This window comes from Empidonax traillii, unplaced genomic scaffold (assembly GCF_003031625.1).
Source record: "Empidonax traillii isolate 1590-97213 ecotype Southwest subspecies unplaced genomic scaffold, ASM303162v1 scaffold365:size559728, whole genome shotgun sequence".
Lineage (NCBI taxonomy): Eukaryota > Metazoa > Chordata > Aves > Passeriformes > Tyrannidae > Empidonax > Empidonax traillii.
The window spans coordinates 238,104-262,281 of NW_020955558.1; the positions used below are offsets into that span (position 1 = coordinate 238,104).

At 37.0% G+C, this 24,178-nt stretch overlaps 1 protein-coding gene across 3 annotated transcripts in view; it reads left to right on the forward strand.

The window, feature by feature from the left end:
* Window positions 1-24,178, forward strand: part of TOX (thymocyte selection associated high mobility group box) — a 221,569-nt gene that overhangs the window by 130,143 nt on the left and 67,248 nt on the right. For all 3 annotated transcript variants that reach the window (XM_027892734.1, XM_027892733.1, XM_027892735.1), the window contains exon 3: window positions 4,199-4,441. In XM_027892734.1, the coding sequence (XP_027748535.1) occupies window positions 4,199-4,441 (243 nt within the window). The remainder of the gene's footprint in view (window positions 1-4,198; window positions 4,442-24,178) is intronic.

The following is a 24,178-nucleotide window of genomic DNA, read 5'->3' on the forward strand; positions in this document are numbered from 1 at the left end:
ACCACCAGCAGTGGATAATGATCAGAGGGCTGGAATAGCTCAGAGAGCCTCCTACTAATATCCTTCACCCAGGCCCCGGGAAGGCAGCAGACCTCCCTGTGGGATGGGTCCGGTCGGCATATAGGGCCTTCAGTTCCCCTCAGAAGGGAGTCACCTACTACAACTACCCTTCTTTTTTTCTTTATAGCTATGGTTGTAATCTGTCTCGTAGATGGATGGGGTGAAACCGGGAGACCTCCAGACAGATCCTCTTTTTGACTGCCCTCTGCCTGACTCTCTGGGTCCAGGGCCTCATACCTGTTCTTTAAGGGAACCATGGGAGGTAATGGGGGTCGGGACAGGATTCCATTACCTCTTTGATCAGGGACCTGTTTCCAATCCCCGCCATCTATTTGGTTTGCACCATCATCCTGCTGGCAGGAGGGACAGGGCTTCACTGTCTCCTGTTGGACTTCTTTTGGAGTCGAAAGAGTATGACTCCATCAGTCTATTTCCCTTTCAGTCTCCCTAATACTTCTTAGCCTCTCCACTTCTTCCTTAAGCACAGCAAATCATTCACCTTTTCGCATCTTACATGGGCATCTCTCGCACTGTCCTCTGGGACTAACATCAGGCTCAGCCACTCTGCGCAGCCAGAGACCTGAACAGCCACGTCCTTTCTGGGGGTTCTGCCTGGGTTAGCACACTCCCCCTGAGAGCAGCAGCAACGGATTTCACTTGTTTGGAAACCATTGCTGGGTCAAGTTGAGTTGCAGGAGAAAAAAGAAAAAAAAAAAAAGAAATACCCATAGCCACACACCTACCTCACAACCCACCAGAGAGAGGTGGAAGGGTGCCCTTCCTGCTCGCCCTGCCTGCGCAAACTGCCCCACAAATTGCCACACCACGCTCCAGGTCGCTTGTGCTCGGACTTTAAATCTTGCAGTTTAAATCTCCCCGCAACAAGGAGTTCCATTCCTCACTCTTTTCCTCCAGGCACAATTGCAACAGCCTTTACTCTGAGATATGTTGGGATTGCTGGAAATGTATTTGGGAATTTTGGGTTTTAATATGCCAGGGTGCCAAGCCATTACAAGCATCTGAGCCATGCTACTGGACAAGACAAACTGGAGTACTGGCAAATCACTGTTGAAGGAATTCCCCTGAGGAAGTTCTGTCTGTATGGGTTACACGCACACATACTAAATATATAAATATCAAATTGGCAGAAAATGTAAGGTGAATAGGGTGCTCTGCAGATGCCTTCAAGAATTTCTCCATACCACTACCATATAGCTCAGATTCTCCCTAGCTTTATTCAAATAGTGCGATAGTTTATGTCTTAAAAAAAAAAAAAGTAAAAAAGAAAAACATCTTAAGAAGTACCAGCCCTTGAGTTATATGTTGTTTGGTGTGTTATTATTACCTTTGCTATTCTAATCCTACTACTTATTTAAGTGTACTGGACAGTGATATTGTAGGTGATGTGGGATCAAATACACTGTAACTGGTTCACAAACAATAACTACGGTGTGTAGAGTTTTTAAAAATTAATTAGAGAGCAACCATTTATTTTATATGCTTATCCCATATAATATGTATAACATATATATAACATATAGGTACTTACGCATGACACAACTTGGATTGTGGAGTTTTATGCTGCTAATGTTTTATGCTTCCATTTTAATACGTGAAGCTAATGTGCTACTGGCTGGTCAATTGCTTCCACCATTTTTGAAGTATTACTAATTAAAGACACATTTGAAACACAACAAATCAAAAGTAAAACCTGGTCTATCCATATGTGACATGCAAAAAGGGGTGTACAAATAAACAGATTTGCTAAATGCCTCCCATATTAATGTGTAGGCACACCCAGCCTGTCAATATTTGGTTTAGGAATATTTGCTTTTAGCGGTGAATGTCTCACAGAACAGTGAGAGATTGAGAAAACAGATGTTAACACTTCTTTGTACCGACAAAATCATGGGAGAGAAAACTCTTTTGAGGTCATCAGACTTTTGGGACAGTAGAGGATACACTGTTGAACATAAATGCCCTCTTTTCATAGATCATTAATCCCTCCTGGTAGTTGTAGCCTACGTGGATCCAAGCTCACCAGAATTACAGATAACTTGATCTAAGTGTACATGTGTGGGATAGTGCTGGTCCAGGAGAACACTGTGGTTGTTATCCCTTCCTTCATTTCTGTTCCTCACTGCTTTGTCATTGTGACCTTAAGATTACTTTAGACACCTTTCTCATCATCATGGATTTTATATAATAGTAATTAGCAAATACTTAGTTTATACATTGTCCCTAATACTTTTATTTGGTTTTGCAAAGCTTTTATATTGTTACTGAGTAAATGTGACATGTTCTCTTTGCCATGTTTAAGTGTCCTCTCCATTTAGTGAGAGTCTATTTTTACTGTATTTCCCCTTGGAGATTTTTCATCTGATGGCTGCATCATGACTTCTAAGAGCAGGGGCAAATGCAACTTACAAAGGTCAGTAGACTCACACCAGTTTCCCATTAAGGAGATAGCAGGGGCAAGGGGAGAGCACACTCCTGTGCTGGAAGTGAGAAACACGGCTGGAAAGCATGGGTAGAATCAAAGTCCTCCCATGTAACAATTATGATATCACTGTCAAACCTTTTCCTCTCCCTGTTCTGTTGTTTTCATTCTTTGGGATTTTACTTTGGTCTTTGCAGTCTAGCCTTCCTGCTCTATTTCATGCTAAGATACTTGGTTGTCAGGAAACAAGCAAAGCAACCAAAACCATGGCAATGTGCATTAGAGTAGGTTTTTCTGCATTCAGCAGCTCACTGAAAACATGTAACACTCTTTGTTCTTGGTCTGATTTAACTTTGTATATACATACTCGTACAGGGGAGAGTAACCTCAGGCATCAGCAGAACATTATTACTATGATGACTAATGAAAAACCCCTTTGTTTATAATTGAGCATCGATTCTTCCCTTGTCCTTCTGCATGAATTCATACACTATACTGTCCTCCATTTGGAAACTCATAGTGGGGAAAACATTTTCTTCCACTAGCTGCTCTTTGAAACTGTGCCCTCATATTCATTCTTCCTGATGACACTTTTCAGGAGCAGAATGTATTTAAATCCTTACATTTCCAGAATTAGCAAAAACAGCGCTCAGAGCAGGGCTGCTGTGTTGCAGAGGGGCAGGAGGGGTGGAAGTAGTCTCTGTGCTACAAACCCTGACTGTGGGCATGGGATATGCAAAGACTGAACACTTTACAAAGGAGTTGGCTATTCTCAGAAAAGCAGAGCAGGTTTTCAGGTTGAACCACTGCACCTGATCCCTTTAACTCTTTATTTGGATCATGTATCTAGCTATGCTCACCTTTTTCTTTTCAGAAATATGAGCATACCCACCCCTCTCCCCTAAATGACTTACCTGCTGTACAAAGACTGTAGATAAATAATAGCAATTATCCACCTTGATGCATTACTCTGATTTTGCCTATGGCTTTTCCTTGGATCAGATTAAGTTAGATGACTTAATGGCAGCAAACAACAAAAGACTATACAGTTGCTTTGTAGAGTAACTAATTTAGATTACTGACAAAATGTGTGAATAATTGAGGTTATATATTAAAGGGAAAAAAAAAGTTTTTTAGACACCATAAATATATTTCTATAAACACAAAGTATATTCATACTGAGTATGTACTATTTCTTTTTCTTTGTAGCAGAATAAATGCATGGTACTTCTGTAGGCATAAAAGCGGTATCTTTCTTCGCTATGTAATTCTTGGTCTGAGTAGCAGGGAGTCTTATGAACTTTATGAATTTTGTGCCAATATTAATTTTATAAATTGCGTTACCTTTTCCACAATTCCCATGAAAAAGGTATTCAGCTAGATGAACACTCTTGGAAAATTTTAATCTGTTGGAGTTCACCTTCTTTAAAAAAAATATATTTCTAATGGAAGCTGTGAAAGTATCAGAGATTCTTATGCCTTAGGGGCAATTCTTCTTCCATACATAATGGTGAAACTTCACTGCTATAATATATGGGTCTTTAAAATATTCTCTTTGTTGAATTGTAGATGCTTAGAAGTTTGTGAGTTGGTCTCTTTTTGTTTGTGTGACTTTTATTATTATTATTATTATTGACCAGTGCTCATATGATTTTCATAGAACTTTCCATTTGGTTTTTTGTTGGTTTTTTTTTCCAGTCTTTTCCTGGCCCAAGTCTTGAAAGCGAAGATTTTAACATACCTCCTATAACTCCTCCGTCATTGCCTGACCACTCCCTGGTGCACTTGAATGAGATAGAGTCTGGGTACCACTCTCTGTGTCATCCCATGAACCACAATGGCCTCCTTCCATTCCACCCACAAAACATGGATCTACCTGAAATTACAGTTTCCAACATGCTTGGCCAAGATGGGACACTGCTTTCCAATTCCCTCTCTGTGGTAAGCATTTTTAGTCTTTCCCTTCTGTTCTGCTTTAATTTGCAAAACTGTGGAAATACAGACCTGTTTGAAATCCTTTGAGGGGGCCAACTCCTGCAGCACTCAAGTTTTGGAGCGAGCTGCCCTGACTCTGGGTGTTGCATTGCACTCCCTATGTCAAATGCTCCTCCCAGAGGAGGTGGTGGGGGATTTACAGCAGAGTTTCTCAAAGCCAGGATGTGACCCTTTGCTGCCTTGCTCAGAAGTGCTCCTGTTGTACAGTGTTGTAAATAATGACGAAAAGAGGCTCAAGGCTCTGACTTCCACTGGAGCAGGGTTTGGATCCAGATGGCTGTTGTTCTGTGTTTGTCTGACGAGGCTCTTTCCATTCTCATTTGCATGTGCTGAGAGATGTACAAAAATTTAATATCTCCTTTCTTGTTTACCGCACTTTTGGAAAACAGCAAATGTTATTTCTGATTCTAGGCCAAATCTTATAGCCTTTTTGCAGTTCCCAGTCCTTAGCCAGCCAGAATCCAATTGAAATGACTGGACGACTTGCTTATAAAGTCTGTCAGATAGTCATTATGGTCGTAATCTTGGGAAGCCTGAAATTATAAATCACTTCTTTGAATGTTAAATTGCTTACAACAACTGCAGAGCTACTACTTTACTTGTTACATTTTCAAGTGGGCTCTGCAAATAATTAGTATACTTCTTGCATAGCAGCTCCAGAGAAGATTATTTCACACTGATGTACAATTCTAAGCTAAAGAATTAAAAATCCCATGGAAGAGGGTGGAGCCTGGCACTCTGTGGGTCTCACTGCGCTTAAAGAACTAGATGGACTGCCCAGGAGCTGCAGATCTCATCAGCCTAAGTTAAGAATCTCCTGTTCCTAGAGATAAAGGGTCTGGGCTTCTCACCAAAGGATCAGAGGCTTAAGGCCCCATGTCCCAGCTGGGAGGTTCTGTGCTTAGAGACTGAGGCTGCTTAGGCTTGCAGCTTGCTAGGTCTGCACCCCATTATCTAGAAAACGTAAATCAGTCCTGTAAACCTGGGAGCTCAGGCAGCACATGGAAGTTTGGGGACCAAAGGATCTGGGCTCAGCTCCCCATCAGCCCCTCAGACTAAAAGCCCCAGAGCCAGGGACCATGGTAGCTGGAAAACACTTCAGAACAAAAATCTGCCTTGTCACAGAGCTTCATTGCAACTTAATTAAAATAAGGCTACCTTGATTTTGAGGAGCTCTGCATTCCCTCTGAGGATGTCCAACAAGCTGTACTGCAGGGGGAACTAGCCTTGGCTTCTTATGTGCTGCTTAGTTGTTATCGATTTACTAGGATGTTGCACGCTTTGTGTTTGAGGTCAGAATCTGACCCCAGGGTTATATTCAATAATGGGAGGAGTGGGGGAGATGCAGATCTTCATAAAGACATATAAATATGCTCTGTGGAAAGATTCTGAATTTTACTTGTATATCTACAAAGCTGATGGCATGTATTAGAGAGCAGAAGTGAAATCTTGTGTAGGGTTCTGAGAATCAGAGCTATGAAATTCCTCGAGAAATAAGAGAAATAGTTGACACTTCAGTCAACAGACATTATTTCATTGAATTGACCTCTTTTAAGCCATAACCGTGGCTCAAAACTATGCATTCTTTTAAGCTATGATGTCCCACATTAACCTCTTGCAACAAGCTCTCAACAAAGGGCCTTGAGCATTTGTAGATCATCACAGTGACTTATTGCATCAAGGGCAAATACAAAAAAAGATGAATAATATGACTAGGTGATTTTGCTATTGGGACTTAGTGAAGATCAAAAAAAATGAAAATCAGATGTCAAGAAAATACGTGCTAAATTCTGGCAGTAATTTCTGAGGATTTGTTCAATAAATGAAGCATCATCCTTGAAGTGTCATGGGCTAAGTCAATGGTTATCTGTAACTTGCATGCCCTTTGCACAGAGGACGACCTCTTACCTAGCAGTAGTTTTAACTCAAGCTGGCTTGTCTGTGAAGGGGATTAAGCTACATCTCATGTTAGTAACAACTGGTAGAGTGTTTAACACCAAAATTTTGCACTGTTTGGCAATATGTTTCCTCTGATTTGAATTTGATAACTTGAGAGAAATTAACTTGAGAAAAATAATTTAGCAATCTAAGTCTTCAGTGAATTCAATTACTTCTTCAGTAAATAGAATGACTCTGTTGTTCTTTTGGCTTTCCATAGATGAAGAAAGAAAGAAAGAGGGTTTTGTAGAGTCAGCATTCTTTACTTAGCTTTGAAGCTTTTCTTTATAATCCAGAAAATTTTACGTTTTTTTGCTTCAGTATGACTCTTTTCTCATGCTATTCCTCGTCTCTAAGTTTCCTTTTTACTATCCCATCAAACTCTGATCTGTTTAACATGTACTTTTCTAAATCACTCTTATATTGCCTCATATAGAATCTAAGGCATAAGTTTCTCCAATCTATCTAAACCCTTGGTTCCATATGATTTCTGGTATATTAAATACTGATAGGGTGTTTGGAAACCATGTGTCTCACTTTATTTTTCAGAGCACTAATGAGTATTTTTAGAAAAAGTATTCTTAGAAATGAATCTGTTGGCTGTTCTCTATCCCTAATTAATTACACATCTTCAGCAAATTTTACTTATATTGGGACAAAATCAGCTGCAGTGCAATGTGCCTGTGATTGAATTTGGTTAATTTTTTCTTTACTTTCAACAACTTCCTTTTAGCCAGTTTTTAACCCATGTCAGTATGTTAGTAATACTATCTTCTTTTTTGTCTCTCTTAGAACTAGTGAGTTTTTTTCAGTTTGTGTTTTCAATAGGCAAAGAGTTAATTAATGCTAGCCAAATGAGAGAAAGGAAACTCATCTCAGAAACAATGTTGAAAAATACTTTGTACACTGAGTGTAGCATTTTTCTTTCATCTCAACTACCAGGTTTTTCAGACAAAGATTTCTGTGATTTTGGACAGATTGAAAATTGAGGATATATCTTTCCTAAAACCCCTTCAAATCTAACCCCATTAGAAGGCCTGGTTTCATACTGTGCAGCACTCCCTCTAAGCTGCAGATGAAATCCCTTTGAGTAAGGATTGCAGGATTTGCCCCAAGCTCTGTAAGAATTCTCCTCTGTGGGACTTCTTAAACACACACAATAAGAGCCCACTACCAGCTCAGTGAAATTGTATTAGAGATCAGCTTCTTACAGATTTTTTTACTGTAGGAATTTACACTGTAAGAATTCTTTCTGAAAAATTTTACAATGCTGAGGGATGAAAATTTCTCATTGCTATTGACTGTGTCTGATACTTAAAATTGGAATAAGTCTCCTTTGCAGTTTTTTTGATTGATTTGACATTCTATTGCATCCCCACTACTTTAAAAAAAAACAAACAACCAAACAACAAAATCACCAAAGTCTCTCCTTCTCATTATTCTGCTGTCAGTTCATATATTTACTTCTGTGTTTGTGCATTGCTGTTTTCTTCTTAGGTGACATACAGACATATACGCACATGCACACTAATTTATACTATGCTGTCACATACAGATTTCTTTAGATGCTCTTGTATCTGGGGCTCAGAAACCTACAGAATATGTGCAGAATGTGAGGCACAGTGGTATGAACACATGGCCTGGGCCCAGCATGGGAGCTCTCTAAAGTCCTCCTTCAAAATGAACATTATTCCTAGTCCTGATTCTTAATTTGATCCAATTTGATAAAGATAGAGCTGTTTGTTTAGTGAAAATGTACTTATGATGCTGTAAACATGTTTGTTTCTATATAATGTAATAGGGGTCCCTTCCTGGTTTCCTACAGTTGAAGGTAACCCTGTGTGGGTTTGATTCAGTTCCATTTGGGCCAGCCCTTCTCTGTTGACATGAGCTTTTCTGAAATATCCAAAAAATATTTCCAAAGACTGCAAGAAATACCCTTCTAACATTTGCAAACAAATGCATGTATATAATGTCCCTATGAGAATGTGTGTTTATCTGTAAAAATGCTTTTGGATGTGTTCTATAAAATGACGTTTTCTGCGTGTTCAATTTATAAAAAAAATTATAGATGTTTCAGCTTCTTTAGTATACCTTATAGATGATTGCTTTTTTCCCCAAGAAACCAGGATTAAAAATCACAGTGCTGTTTTTACATAGAGAGAAGGAAAAAAAAAAACAAAACACCTTTTTTTGGAAAGCTTTCATTTGTAATCTTGTGCTGATCTTTTTGAAAATGTGGCTTATGGTGGTACACTAAAGAAAATTTACAAGAAATAAAAGAGATTTCAGTTTCTTGAAATGCTTCAAATTTCTGGGTTTGAAGTCTTAACGTGAAAAAGATGTTAAAAGACAATAAAATCAGGAGGTTTATTTCCCAAATGCTCTACTTGCGCTGCCAACAAAAGCCAACATAATGTATATACTTAGGTTTATTGTCATTTTTAGTATACAGTCAAGGCACACTTTGAATTCAAAGGCTACTGTACAACTGTTTTGACAACCACCACATCAGTAGGTAATGTGCAGGACATATGAAACTGAAGCAAAAGTGTTTCTTTAGGTCTTTAGGGAGTGCAGTACATCAAGGAATTCAGATATATTAGAGCAGCATGAATTTCTAATATGTTGCTCTTATGGAAAAGACCACTGGCATATTGAATAATGCTGCTTTCAAAGCAGAGCAGAAAATGTGATTACAGACAATTTCATTGCTGTTTTTAAAATAAATATTTTCAAAATCTTGGGGTATTTTATTTCATGTAATGCATAAAATATGTAACAGTGGACTAGAGCTAAAGACCTTCTAGGACACAGAAGAGTAGATGATGTCAGCTATAATTATTCAGATGTGAAATAATAGAAGCATTAGTTTAAAATAAAATGTGTGTCACAAAGGCCCATGTCCTTATATAAAAAAGGCAATAAAAAGCTGCTTTTTTTTGCACACTTTGACAGAAGAATAAAGGCAATGAATAATTATTTAACATTATGCCCCAATTCATCAAAGCCCGGACAATTACATTATACTTTTCCGTGAGTTATATTTTTTAGATATGCGACCCATGAGAGAGTAATATCTTAAACAAAATGTGGCACAATATAGCAGAAAAGAAAGTGAACAGCTACTTCTTTTTTTTTTTTTTTTTTTTTTTTTTTTTTTTTTTTTTTTTTTTTTTTTTTCCGTTTTTCATCTCAGGTAGAATGAAACTAGTATTTCTTATTCACAGGACACTTGCTAATAAATCCAATACAGGAGATTGTTGTTGTTGTACCTGGGACATATTTAAGAGATTTTTTTTACTAGTTTCATACATTTTAGTTTAAATTCAGTATTCATTACTTATCTGGAGGCTGACCTATACGGCTGATTTTTTTTTTTTTTTTTTTTTGCATCTTAATTTAAGTATTAGTGCAAACTACGGAGTCAAAAAGAAATTTTTTGTTTCTGATGAACAAGATGAATAACTTTCATAACAAAGGAAAAAAAATATTTTCGTCTTCTAACCTAAGTGTTGAGATTTGGGTCATGTTTGGATACTTTTTTCTAGCTTGTATTGCATGCCAGTAGTAGCAGATACTTTTTGTCTCTGGAGAATACTTCGCATTTGTGCCTCATTACCAGGCTCTGGTCTTCAGATTACATCAAAATTTACTGTTATGCTACACAGACCTGCTGCTACCCCAAATTTTATTGCAGTGAGTTATTGCCATCAGAACCACCAAATCATAAAGCTAAGGTCATGGAACATCTTGTGTTAAAGGATTTTTTTTCTCTCTTATTAAGCAACTTTGTATTCTTGCAGGATATCTTTTCCTTGAAAAACCCGGGCAACTAACAACAAAAAAACCTGCCGTATTTTACAAGCTGGATTTTTCCACAAAAATAAGCCCTGTTTGGAAAAAGGTTACAATAGTTACCGTATGTTTTGTCAAACAGCCTAACTATGGGGATACACAGTCAAATCAGCTGATGTCAGTCAGCATAACTTTATTGTCTCCAGTAAAATTATGATGATTTATTCCATCAAGGGCTCTGGGACATCATGTTTATCTCTTCTTTCTTCTGATGTCTGCTACAGTCTTTTGTCATCAGAAAGGCAACAGAAAGGATATGTAGAGGAGCTGATTAAGATGTAATTTGATCAAGGTTTTATAAATACCTGAATATTGCATATCTGCTACTAGAAGGCTTTTCACTGTTCTACAAAAAACATCTGATGTCTAGAAAATTACAGCTATATAAAATCAGACTGGAAACAAAGCATGCATTTTTAGCAGTGATAGAAATATGCCGTTTAGCTAATGTACCATGGGAGGTTCTCTGTGCCTGAGGATTGAATTGAAATGGGGCATCTCTCAAAAAAGATGTGCTCTGTCTGGGACTGGACTAATAGACCTCACACTACTGCAGGGGGACCAAGACCATTCCATGGGTTACACTGTCCTTGGGTGGTTCTCAGCAGTAAACATCAGTCTATGCATTCATGGAAGGGATAAAATTGCTGGTAGCACCTCTACAGTTTTTCCTGTGCAAGAGAACATCAGCGGAGTGGAAAAAGCATCCTGTGGGTGCAGGCTATTATGGACCCCACCTTCTTCAGGTCAACTAGGACAAGAATTGCTGTCAAGTATTTGTGGCTAGACTTTTTCATGAACTTAGCTTTTTTTCTGGTCTTAAAGTAGTATCTGGTAAAGTTATACTTTCAGTCTCTGAGTGCTAAGAAATTGCCTTAAAGATAGAGCAAGTAAATATTTGTACATTACTGTAGGATAATATTTGTACACAAATGACCAGAACTCCTTTTAGAATAATTCTGGGTCTCGTTTTTAAAATTGCCAATGAAGCAGTTTACTGTCAGTTGGGAAAAACAGCATTCTGCTTATTTGAATGTGGGTTTTGAGACTCTGTGTGGCTCACATATTTCACAAATTCAGTAGGAAAACACTTCAGTATAATTTCAAGGAGAAATAACAAGGTGGCATATTTTATATTTGAAAGCAGCCTTCTGTAAAAATTTCTTTGGTGAACTTTTTTCACAGTGGTTGCCCATTGTCTGATAGGAATTTATTTGCTACATACAAAAGTAAAAAAAAATAAATAAGTATAGTTGTATTAATTTCTGGTTTTTAGACTTTAACCTGATAGGCAGAGGCTAAGACATGATGAATGTGGCGCAGAGAGAAAGCCTTCAGTTGTGGGTGGTAGATTATACAACACCTCACATGTGAAATACTCACAGGAGTGATTAATACATAAGCAGCATCGTAGCTGCAAGTGTCAAACAAAACAGATAATAGAGTATGCAAATAGAGAAAACATAACTCTCAGAAAATGTCAGAAATGCAGGAGTTTCAGCAGCAGAGATTGTTGACTTTAATCTGCTGCTTTTAACATCACATGTAGTTGTCGAGAACAGAACGATAATGAAATGTTTCTGAAGACTCAGACTTTGGCAAAAAAACCCAGTGATCTAAGTCCTGTAGATGAAATAGAAGTGAAATGTCTGTCTCAAAAACTGTGAACGTGATTTTGGGAAGACAAAAAGGAAGGAGAAGCCCACAGTGCAGAAAGGGAGAGTTTTGTGCATCAGGTGGAGTATCCTCTACTTCCACCTCTTTCATCATTTAAATGCATACATTTGCATTCCTCGAAACTCGAAAGCAGCTGAGAAGGCTGCACATCCTTTGTGGATTTGTACTGCATTCGTCATCTCACCCCATTTTGTTCAGGAATAGAAAGATACCTTGCATGGATGAAACCAGTCCCATTATGCATTGTGTAGGTGCCACGTAAATGCTGGAAGTTCAGCTGTGCTGCATGACTGTGCTGAATGCTGGGACACAAGCAACCCAGAACGTCATGCTGGTGTCAACCTGCTAGAACAGTGTGTGAATTCTCCTTGTCAAGTCTTGCATATGTAGAGTCATGTATGCTTAGCAAAATTTTTTATTTATTTTGGGAGAAAAAGCACTTTCTTGAGTTTCTTGATTTTTCTGAGTTGGAGGAATTTGAATGGTCCATTTAATACCCTCACAGGTTTTTTTATCTGTTTGATTGGTTTTACAGAGCTTAAAGTATCATCATTTGAGCTTACCAGTGACTTTTTGCAGGAGGAAAGGAAGAAAAACAGCTACCAAACCACAAAAATGAACTCTTTTTGTCTCAAATCAGGTGAACAAAGGAATTACAGTTTATCTTACATATTATCAGGGTGTACCCAACATTCCTATTCCAACCAGCATGTGGGGGCAGAAAAGAGACTAAGAAGGTGTTACAGGTGGTGATGTGGCACTCTGTGCCTGCCTTGACCTGGAGCTGATGCAGACTGCAGAGCTCAGAGTACATACATACATTTATGTATATTCCTGGATACACACACATAGATATGAAAATATAAAATATTTATGTACATATATATGTAAGTATGTTCACACTATTAATCACTGAAGCCCTCTGCTGGAAAGGGAATGTAAAAGACAGGATGCAGCATCTTCAGTATCCCACTTCTTCCCAAATTGTGGATCCACACTGTTAAACAGAGAGTGAAACTAGAGCCAAATTATTGAAGTAGATGCAACAGATTTAATTAACATACTACACGTGGCTGTATTATGTAAATTTTTTTACCAAATCGCTGGGATATAAGTGAGATTGCAGTGTCTGACAGTAACTTTAATGGTTGGTACTTTTGCTGATTGAGTTAATGAAGGAAGTAGCCTAGTTGCTTAAAGGGAGATGCGGCATACCTAATGGATAACAAGATGAAGACACTCCTTATCATACCTTCAAAATTAGACTTCCTGATATTGAGCTACAGGTGCCTTCACTTCATCCTTACAAAAATGATCTAAACTGAAAAAAAAAAAAAATGAAATTAGGTGGTCCTTTAACAAAAAAAGCCCTGTACATGGAGTATTTACAGGATCAGGCCCTTGATGAGAATGCATCGCTTTTTTATTTCGAGATGGGACTTCATTGTAATACACTTTAAGATTACCTTCATTCACACATAAAGAATTTCAGAGATTAACTCAGTAACTAAGCTTCAGTTTCCTACATATGCCCTAATACTCAAGTGTGGGATCTCAATTTAATGAATTTTATTACACTCTCCTTTCTTATAAAGTAGCATAAAAAGTGTTTAGTGCAATAGGCTTAGTCCTGATCTGGATATTAAGTGCAGCTTAAGTTGCCTGACAAAAAGTATACAGTGTAAAATAACCACTGCCAAAACTTTTAGAAGTTATTTTTTGAAAAAAAAAAAAAAAAAAAAAAACAAAAAAACACTCAAAACAACTAAAAAACCCCACACAGCATTTGAAAAATTATGCTAGTGGCACTCTGTGTTCTTCTGCATCTCTTTTCTTGTGTCTTGAAGTGCTTTTCAGTCACTAATTAGCTAACGAGGTAATGTACACAGGACAAATAGGTGCTTGCAATATCAGTCCATCCTATTTGTCAAGTACTATATTGTAGGATAGAAAAACATTTACTTTACTAAAAAGCCAGTAATATGTAATTCACGATCTACAAAGACAGATGAGTCCCAAGTTGAAAAAGGCTGAAAGAAACAGATCCAAAAAGAAGAGGGAGAAGATGACCTTACATACTGGGACCCATAACGATGAAAATATTACAAGGAGCTGATTTCCTGTCTGATGGTCAGTAACATGAACTGTGAGAGTCAACTTTCAATATTTGAACTAGCAGATGTCCTCAAATGTAATAAAAGCAGGATTTAACTGTCATGTGTTACATATATAATATAAAGTTATTAGGATGTCATGAATGAGTGTTTTAAGGTCACTTATAACGGATATAATGGCAGCTGAGACATTTAAGCTCTCAAGCAACCTGGAAGTGATACTGCAAACTTATTTAAGAGCCATGGAAAAGATGTGAGGGTTGTTTTGCTTGTCCTTGAAATGCAGTCAACTCTAGGAAGAAATGAGGGATCTGTTTAACCACAGAGTGTAATGCTCTAATGCCCCAGACTCCCAGTCCCAGGCCCTACAGGCCAGTTCCATAGCACACATGTTTCTTCTCACTTGTTATCGGCTTTTGTGAATGCAGGGAGGGGAAAACTCACAACAGGGAAGTTCTCTGCCTAGGGCTGGGCCTCTGTAAGCCTAATTGAGGCTGATATTGTTGCACTAAGTTCATTGTTTGTGGTTTCTGCCTCTGAACTGCGTTTTAAGGGCTCTGTGACTGACTGGAATCCTCGGTGGGATTTTCAGAAGTATTCTGGCCTAACATTGATCCTGTCCTGCTCTAGCAGGGGCTTTCCCAGAGTTTCAACACAGAGGTAGCCCTATAATAGATGCTTTCATTTGTTAATAAATTGCAAGAACTTAGATTTTAGATTATATCAGATTAAGGGTGTGTCAACAAAATTGTTTGTCAATAATGATCCACATACTGTCATCATAATTCTGAAATGGCTTTCATTGTAGCATATGGAAAACCTGTGCAAGCTGTAACAAGACTGAAGAAAAGAAATATAATCTAATGTGCTGTTTTGAAACAATTTTTAATGTTTTGATTATCAAATAATTAAAGGCAGTATAGCAAAGCTGTGCTACAGGAAAAAGTTGCATGAGTAATCTGAACCTTTTGGATCCTGGCTCGGTACAGCCTCAATGTTATGTTACTTACCAAATTATGGAAGTTGGTCCAGAGGGAAGTGTAACATCACTCCTTTAATGCAGTCCAAGGGGGGATTTTAAAAGGTCATCTCCCTGTAAGCAGGATACTCCATAGGTTTGTCATTTCTGACAGATGTTTCTCTAACTTACATTTTAGAGAATTCATCTAGACTCATCAAGCAAGCTCTGGATACAGGTCTTCAACCTTAAAAATTCACCATTGTATACATAAAACCCAGCAGGCACTGGAGGTTAAGGAAGACCATATAATCTTTTCAGTTGTCTGTTATTTATTTTTAAGGTATGCTTATATACAGGTGTATATATTTATATTTATTAAATGTACATCTATCAAGAATGTATGATAGGTAATAGATGTTGATGAAACAGTTAGGAAATAAATAATCAAGAGGATGTATATTAACTCAGACTGTTTTGGTTCATAGCTGATTTGACCATTTAAGAAACAGTAGAAAAATAATCAGCTTTTCCCAAATCTTATTAGCATATAATTATGATCCAGACTGTATTAGCCCATAAACTACACTGAGCAAAATAACTCTTCTTGAAGGTTCTGCTATAATATGTTATTTTATGAAATTGTTTATGTGCATATTTTAAATATTATATTTATTTATCATCCTCTGTTACTTAGAAAGTTAGGCTGAAGGAATAGATGTTTATGATACTTAAGGAATGTCACTGGAAGTAATGGGATAAAAATAAGCAATGGGTGAAGGTTGGGAAAAAAACCTTGCAATGGCATCTGAATAGTCTGCCAGGCAGTGCTAAAGCACTGGAACATGTATGAAGGGGAAAATCCTGCACTGGCTGAGAGATGGGATGATGTGGGATGATTTAATAGACCTTTCCTTGAGATGTAATTTCTATAACTGGTTGATACATACACTAGTGTTCAGACATTTGGACTCATTTCTTGTTTGTCTGGCAAATTGTTTCTTGTGAAAGGTTATAAATTACAACAAATAGACTTTGTAGAAGATGAGCTACATGATATACTTGGAAAGAGTTTTTCAGCTGATATTCAAGACATTAATGCCAAAGCAGAAAAACCCAATAGAGTCCTAATCCCATGGCTTTGCTTGAGTGCAGTGCTAGGAAGGTGCACTGCCATAAATAATATTTACTTTGAATAGGATAGCAAAGATAAAACAGAGGAGCAAATGTTACTTACTTAGAAGAAGCTTTTCCTCCTAATTGTTCAACAGATTCACTGATAGGGAAGGAGAAAGGGAGGCAGGAAGGAAAGGATAGGGAAAGAAGGAAAAGCAAGCATTTACAAAAATGTTGATGTAGTTATAATTAGAGGCATTTTAGAACCAAAAGTTTTATGCGGAAACTGACAGAAGGATACACAATAATTATAGTTTGCTGACAAGCTGAATAGAGTTTCCTTTTTATATCTTATGGTTTTAGGAAACCAAACTGTAAATAAATACGCAGTTTGACAGATTGTAATTGCAATCAGCAAGGCGTCTTTTCATTTAATCAGATAGTGTTATTAAAATGGGGTTACAATTAAACATTTTATAGTGTGACGTAGAACTCTATTAAAATTCTCCAGCAAACAGTAATTTGCATTTGATGCTTCTGCAACCCATTTCCATTTACAGAAACGTTATTGGTTGTGACCTTCCAGTGGTTAGATCTCAGTTTGCTGTTCTCTTCCTAATTTGACACATGATATTAAGTATCCTTTTTTTTTTTTTTTTTTTTTTTTTTTTTTTTTTTTTTTTTTTTTTTTTTACTTCACAATGAAGCTTAAAACTATTCTTTACCCTTGTTAAAACTGCATGACATTGGCCAAAGCGGATTTGCACCAGAGGAGATGTGGAACTACCTAAGCATAAATTGTCTTAACTCTAGGAATTGTAGTTTTGTTAAACTATAAGCATGTAGCTGATTGACAATTAAATGTTTCAAGGGAAAGTAATATGGCTTTTGAAACATGTTCATAGCATTCATTATGTTGCTGCACCTTAGACATTACTCCAATTTAAGATGACACAAAGCCTTGGGTTTCCCCCTGTCTTTCTGTAGATGTGATCTGTGATTCTAAGAAACATAAAAAAAATGTTTTTCAGCAAGTCTGTGAAGCATGGCCACTATGATTCTACATTTGTTATTCCCATTTTGTTCCTCCATTTTGTTCCGCTATTTGTTCTCATAGTTTTGATTAGTAGGAGAATAGGAAGTGAGAGGTTGTTCAGTATTCTACCTTTGAAGGCTTTTTCAGGTAGCTTTTCTCTGGAATCATCACCCTCTAAGAAGTTGAAAAGAGCAAGGAGAATCATTAGAAGACACAATTTTTGAGCCATTCTGCAGACTCCACTAGTGAAACTGTTCATAGCAAATGTTTGGAGCGAAGGGAGTGAGTTTTGCATCAGCAAAGGGTGAAAGTCTTTGAAGATCAGACAATGAAGCTACTGCTCATTTTACTTTGTTGGACATTTTTGGCAGGAACATCAGTGGTTTGAGGAAGGTCAACATTTTCCTTACTGGAAAATAATCAGACAGTGGTTATAAAACATACATTCTAGGTTGTTGTCACTAATAATAGACAAAGGCAAAAATAAGGAGTGAAGGAGAAGAAAAAAGGGGGAAGAAAAGTCAAGTATGCTTTCTTTTGGTGGAAAGTGAAGTTGTATGAATACATGAGAAGGAGAAAAAATGGAAAGAAATAATTTGCTTTGACATATTATGCATTTATTTTAGCTTTGCATTATTCTTGGCTTGGAACCTCTTAACTTCTTCCTACTTTTCAACAGGTACAATCGGTGTAGAGTAGATTGATGTAAAGCCTCTAACTCTATAATGCATTCTCATCAGTTTTTTCTTTTTATTTATGTGCATATATGCAAGATCTTTCCCAGCTTTTTCCTCCAGATCACTTTCCTGAGGAACAACTTTCAAAAGGTTTGTCAGAAATAGAGGTCTTCCACCTTCATGTCATGTGATTAAATAATTGTATCGCCAATATACTCAGAAATTCAGTAGTCAAGGGAAAGTATAGCTGATTAGCAAAGGAAATTTTGAATTGCACTTCAACAACAGACAGGATAAGCAAGAGGGTTGACTTTGCTGTTCCTTTCCACCATCAAAACAAACAGGGCTGTAAGGGTTCTCTGTTTGGTCCTCCCCGCACAACACAGGATTACTGCCCATGCATCTTCAAAATGAGATTGACGTTACCAGCCTCTGGTAGGGGAGTGCTGTAAATGGCTGAGGAAGAGAATGTATGACAATGACAAGCCCACACATGTAAATAGGAAAGTGATGTTAACAGGTACATAGAAAAAAAAATGTAATCAGGATAATTATCTGAAATGAAATCAGATTGCAGGTTGATCCCAAAGAAACGCATCCATCCTAGGGCTTTGTAGTGCTATCCATCACTGACAATATCTAAGCACTCTGTCTTACCTTATGCTATCTTTATTATTTATTTGAAAAATACCGATCTAATTGTGAAATTGTATTCATGCTAGGGCCCCTTTGGCTGGTATAAGGAAGTATTTTTGAAGAGGAGAAAAGGCCCGAAACAACAAGGTGGCAAATGTACATAATATTGGAGATTTACATTAGGTTGAAACCTAAAGTTTGTTTTAATAATACAGAGAGGTGCCTGATGTAGCACACATGTATCTGTCTTTGAATGCCATGTGTTTTAAAAAGATGAAAGCTGCACAGGATATGTGCTTTCTTCATGGTGTTTCTGTGCATTTTCAATTGTGTACCCTATATTCACATACCACTGTGCGTTACAATCAGGCTTGTTTGATTACTTTCAATTTGTGCCCTAGGATTTTGTCACTCTTGCTGAAAATTTCAAGACATTTTACTCCAGACTCATTTTTTTTCTTTTCCCCTCAGATTTATTTACTACCTTTAGAAGTAGAAAAGTCCAATTTCAATCATGTTAGAAATAGCTCATTTTAGACAAGTACGTGCTGCTCTGCTTACAAAACATATATGAGTGGAATATGCAATTACCACAACTCAGTTTCCTGCCACAGAAACATTTCAGCATTATAGCATTACAGAAATAGAATGACATGCATAATGAAAGATTTCAAGATTCACCCAAGGCATTTATTCTCTTCACCTTAATGTTCTCAGCAGTAGCAGAGTATCCATTAAAAGGTACGATGAATTATGGTTGCTTAGCAACCACGGGGAGCTTGTAACAGCACCAAAGAATGAAATGGCTGGTTGATAAAATGAATTTTCTCTGAGCATTAGCCTGTTGAAACTGCCTTTTCTTGTGGAACATAAAGTGCATTTATTTGTCTCATGCATTTTTTATTAGAAAATTATTTGAGTTCCAGGGACTTGAATCGTTTTGCTACAGGAGATATTTGATTTTAATGTGTTGTACTAAAATAAGTAATAAAAGACATTTTCTTCAAAGTAAAGACACCAAGCAAACCTAGGTAGCTCCTTTTGAAGTTGGGAATAAAATCTTATATAAGGTATGTCATTACTCATTTCTAATTAAGAGTGACATTAGCTAGGGCTTAAACTTCAAGTTTACCTTTGAAGGAAAGTTTGAGACAGTTAGCCAATATGCAGTGAATAAAAGGAGAGGTTTGGAATTGATCTCGTGGATTCATCATGAGTGAAATAAGCTTTTCTTCTCTCTTCCCAGATGGTATGGTAGCAGTGTCTCAGAGAAGGTCAGAAGTGGTTGCTCATTCATACTTTGCATTCACTACTTGTGTGTGTGCTAAAGATGTGTTCATCGTAGGTTTCCATCCAACAGTGAGGAGATATTTCATTTTCCACTGAGACTCTCTGGGCATTCAACAGCAGTCAGAGTTGGATGAGCATTTTTGGCAGAAAAGGTTTTTGTTGGAAAATGCCAGAACAAGGAAACTAGAGTTGAGGCAAGGGGAATATATCTGTTGTGATTAATCTTTTATTGCCAGTATTTTCTGAGAAGCAGGTCTGTATGGCCAAGATGTGAGACAATGGAGATCAAAAGAGAGTGAGACGTGCCTGTTCTAGAATATCCAGAACATCCATCTGGATCTATGAGACTTTTTTAGCCAAGAACTTAATCTTTTGTTTTTGTAGCCCATAAGAATGCCCAAGTGATTAGTTGTTATTAGTTATTAGTCTTTTAGTCTTTGTTGTGAGACTCAAGATGGTGTCGTAATTGCTCTTAAACAATCTAATAAAGGTCTTTTAATCTCTAAAGGCTCCAGACCTTACTTTACTGTCGTACTGAATCCCATGTGAACACCTGGGTGAGAAGTGACTGCAACCCTGCTGCTGCATGGTGAATCAGTAGACCCTGATGTGTTGAGAGTGTCCCGGGCTCTATATGAGTCCTTGGTGTGACTTGGAGTCACTGCTGTCACTTTGTGTGGCTGCAGACTGCACGGTGAGTCCAAGTGGCAGCTGAGAGGAATGACTGGGAAGCCAGGGGTGTGGAAAAACCCTTCTTGTCTTAGAAGTGTATCTCAAATTCTGGACTAAAACTAGAGTGAGAAAGCAAATCAAAAAATCAGGATGAGATGACTCATTTATGTCCTGCCTACCTGTCAGCAAGTAATCAGAGTGAGACAGCACTGAAAAAATTGAAGGGTCTTGCAGTGAGTTGCCTTGTCATGGAAATTTTCGACCTATATTTCTGTCTCCAGACGGATTCTGGTGATGCTGCTGAGAGTACTGCTATCAATTGCTCTTGGGGAAGTACAGGACTATTGCAGTTAACATGATAGCAAATGTTGGCAGCCTAACAGAAAACAGATTTTAGTTGCGTTGACAACATGGCAACATTTTTTACAGAGCATTTTTTACTGCAAATGAAATGCCCTGGGAGACACAAAACCAAAGGCAATGATAACCTTTTTGGATTAAAATATAATTCTGCTCAAGTGAAAATGAAAGGAAACTGATATTAAGCAGTAAGATCTTTTCTCTTTAAAGTATGTGCTAAAAATCAAACAGTAGAAGTGAAACTTCCGTCATCTACAAAGGTGCAAATTAAAATTCCAGAGAGAGAGCTTGACTGATTTGTTTAACAAAGAGTTTAATACAGCAGAATCCCACTTGAACATAAAACTATTACACTCACAATAATCCTGTCTAGCTGTTGGGAGATCCAAATTAAAACTCTCACTGATATTTGCTTAAATCTCATAAATTGCACAGAATTAGAGCATATTGAAGTTGTGTATTTACTGTGATCTTACTGTCTAATAGGTTTTTAACAATTTAAAATGATGACTGAAAACATGTATTTTCCCCTTAGATGATTCAAGTAGTGTCTATTTTATTCCCGTATTCTAATTTAATACCCACTTGTTTATTAACTTACTAGTGTCAACATGACAAGGCTGTTTTGAATGCAGACTAAATGTTCCATTTAAACAGATAATTTATTTTCTTATTCGTATTAAGGTATTATGAGATTATTCAGTTGAAGTTGGTGGATTAATAATACTACTTCTCAAGGAGATATTTTCATGCTCATTTACTATGTTCCATTGTTTCCATTCATACATATAGAAGAACAGATGTTTGTTTCTTTTCCACTTGTGATTCTGATGATTTAGTGGCAATATTACTTACTGTGTTTTGTTCCACTACTCAGTATCCTCTGGAGGATTTAATTTATGGACGTTTTGGTATGAAAATCTCAAAATTGTATGAAGACATGAAATTCACGGCAGTTTAGGAAGGGAATTGCAGTCCTACAGAACATCTCAAATGACTGGCAAGTTATTACAAAATTAAGATCTGTGACCTCTTTTCTCCAGATCAGCTCCAGTGACATATTCAAGCCTTTTAGGTTGGATGGGTAAGTAGAGGTTTTAAATTTGTTTTTGTCAGTAAGATTCCCCACATTTTAGTTAGGACATATTGCAGATGTTGACTTAAGAAAAAAAAAAAAAAAAAGAAAAAAAAATCAGGAGTGATAGAAGTAAAAATGTGATAAATTAGTAACCTCATATAGCCACTACTTTTTCCAGGGTTTGATAGTATGTCAAAAATAGTCTTGGCATTCACGGTGCAGTCTTTCTTTTTTGAGACTGATCTAATAAAACAAGAATGTGCACACACCCACCTAAGAAGTAATCATTATTCATGCTTTGTAGGAAAAGGTAGAGTTCCAGGTCTGCAGTTCTTGCTCACAGTTACATTATATAAGGAATTAGATTAATGTAATTTATGAAAATGTGCAGTTGTGCCAGCTGGAGAACATAGAGTCAATCCCATCTGATGCTGCACATCAGCAAGAATTATTGAACAAGGAACTAACCACCGTTGCAAAGCTCCAGTTGCTATAAAGCAGTGAGCAAAATTAAAGCAGTAGAGAGGGTTTATTTTATGAAATGCCCAGACATAAATAGCACCAAAAAAAGGACTGAATGTATACATTTGTATGTGAATATAGCAGTAGCAACAAAGCTGTAGCAGTGCTTTGGTTATGGCCCTCTTCCAAAAGAACTTGTTATATCAGAGCGACATAGCTAATGCATTTTTTGCATGAATATAATAAAAATGGGGTGTGATTTGACCAAATGCACTGACTTAACCACTGCATACATTTATGTAAATCTGTCAAATGTGAAGCATGTTGCATAGAGCCCTCTATTTCCTACAGGTGCCTGAATAAATAATGCACATAAGCCTCCTCAGAAACAAAGTCAATAACAAGCTGTCTGGTTACATGTACTTTTTATATGACTTCTGGTTAACTCAAAAGCCCAGATATGATATACTGTGCATATAGTAAAACCCATACTCTGTGTGGGTTTGAGATGTTCTCTGGGGAACCTTTATCTGCATATAGGGTCTTTTTTAATATGTGACAGTTTTATACCAAGGATAATGATCTTCATATAATAAGTAATCTAAATACAGTCAAACTCATCATGAATGAACATGGTTTATTTGGTCAAACTGTCTCATAGATCAAATTTCTTTTCTTTCAAATTTCTTTTCATAGATCGATTTTTATTTTTTTTTTTAGTAGTTACATTAAAAAGGTTATTTTTGCTATTTTCTGGCATGTAATGTATGTACAGGTAAAAATTGAAGGCACATCACTCTGGTTTTTCTGTTGACACATGCTACAGTCTGTTGGGAATGTCGTAACCAAGAAAACCACCTTCTCAAACCACCACCTTTGCACAGACATGCCAAGTAATGCTTCATTGTTGCATTACCATCCAGAAAACATTGGGAAATTCAGAGTAGTGATCAGACAGGCAGCGAGTAATGTTTGGTAACTAATACATTTTTATTATTCTTACTAGTAAATGAAGAATTGTTGGAAATGTCTATTCGGCGCAATTCTTTAAAATATATATGTTGATGAAGGGTCTTACTACTTCCAGTTTTAGTCCAAGACAACTTTTTCTCATATCATCTTTAAAATTGCTATTTAGGTTTATGACAAGTCCTTTAAATATTGGCTAAACAGACTAGTTTCAATTTAGTCATCAGAAGGAGACATATGGTAGATTAAAATGTGTAAACAGAATCTCAAGCCTGGTTTGGAGTATAGGTTAAAGACTGACATAACAGCCAGCACCAGAGGCACAGAAAAAACTGTCTATGTCAAGTTTTGAAAAGCAGCTATTCCAAAACACAGAAAGTGCTGTGCGTTGCAGAAGCTTAATGTCCATTTACCTACTGAGATATTTCATTTACTTTTAAAATGGGACTGGATTTTAATTTTTCAGCTTAGTGTCAATCTGTGTATGTTGTGTGTCTATTTTGCGCATACAATAATAATTATTTGTGGAAGTTTCTTAGTTGCCCAAAGAGGTAAATGGGGCATTTTAGGTAGTTGGATGATCATCCAGCTACAAGGAAATGTAAATCATCGTATTCATCTGTACTTGTTCATGTCCATGCAGAGTAGGAGAGTATCACAGTCAAACACAAATTTGCAAGTTTATTGATAGAATGGAATTCTGCCTTCATATTGACATTCCCATCAACAATATTCTGTATACGTATCTGAAAGGCAATATGATTCCTTGGGTGCTAACAGAGAAGATCAAGTGAAAAACAACCATTTTCAGTTAAAGATGAAAAAAAAAACCAAAACAAAAC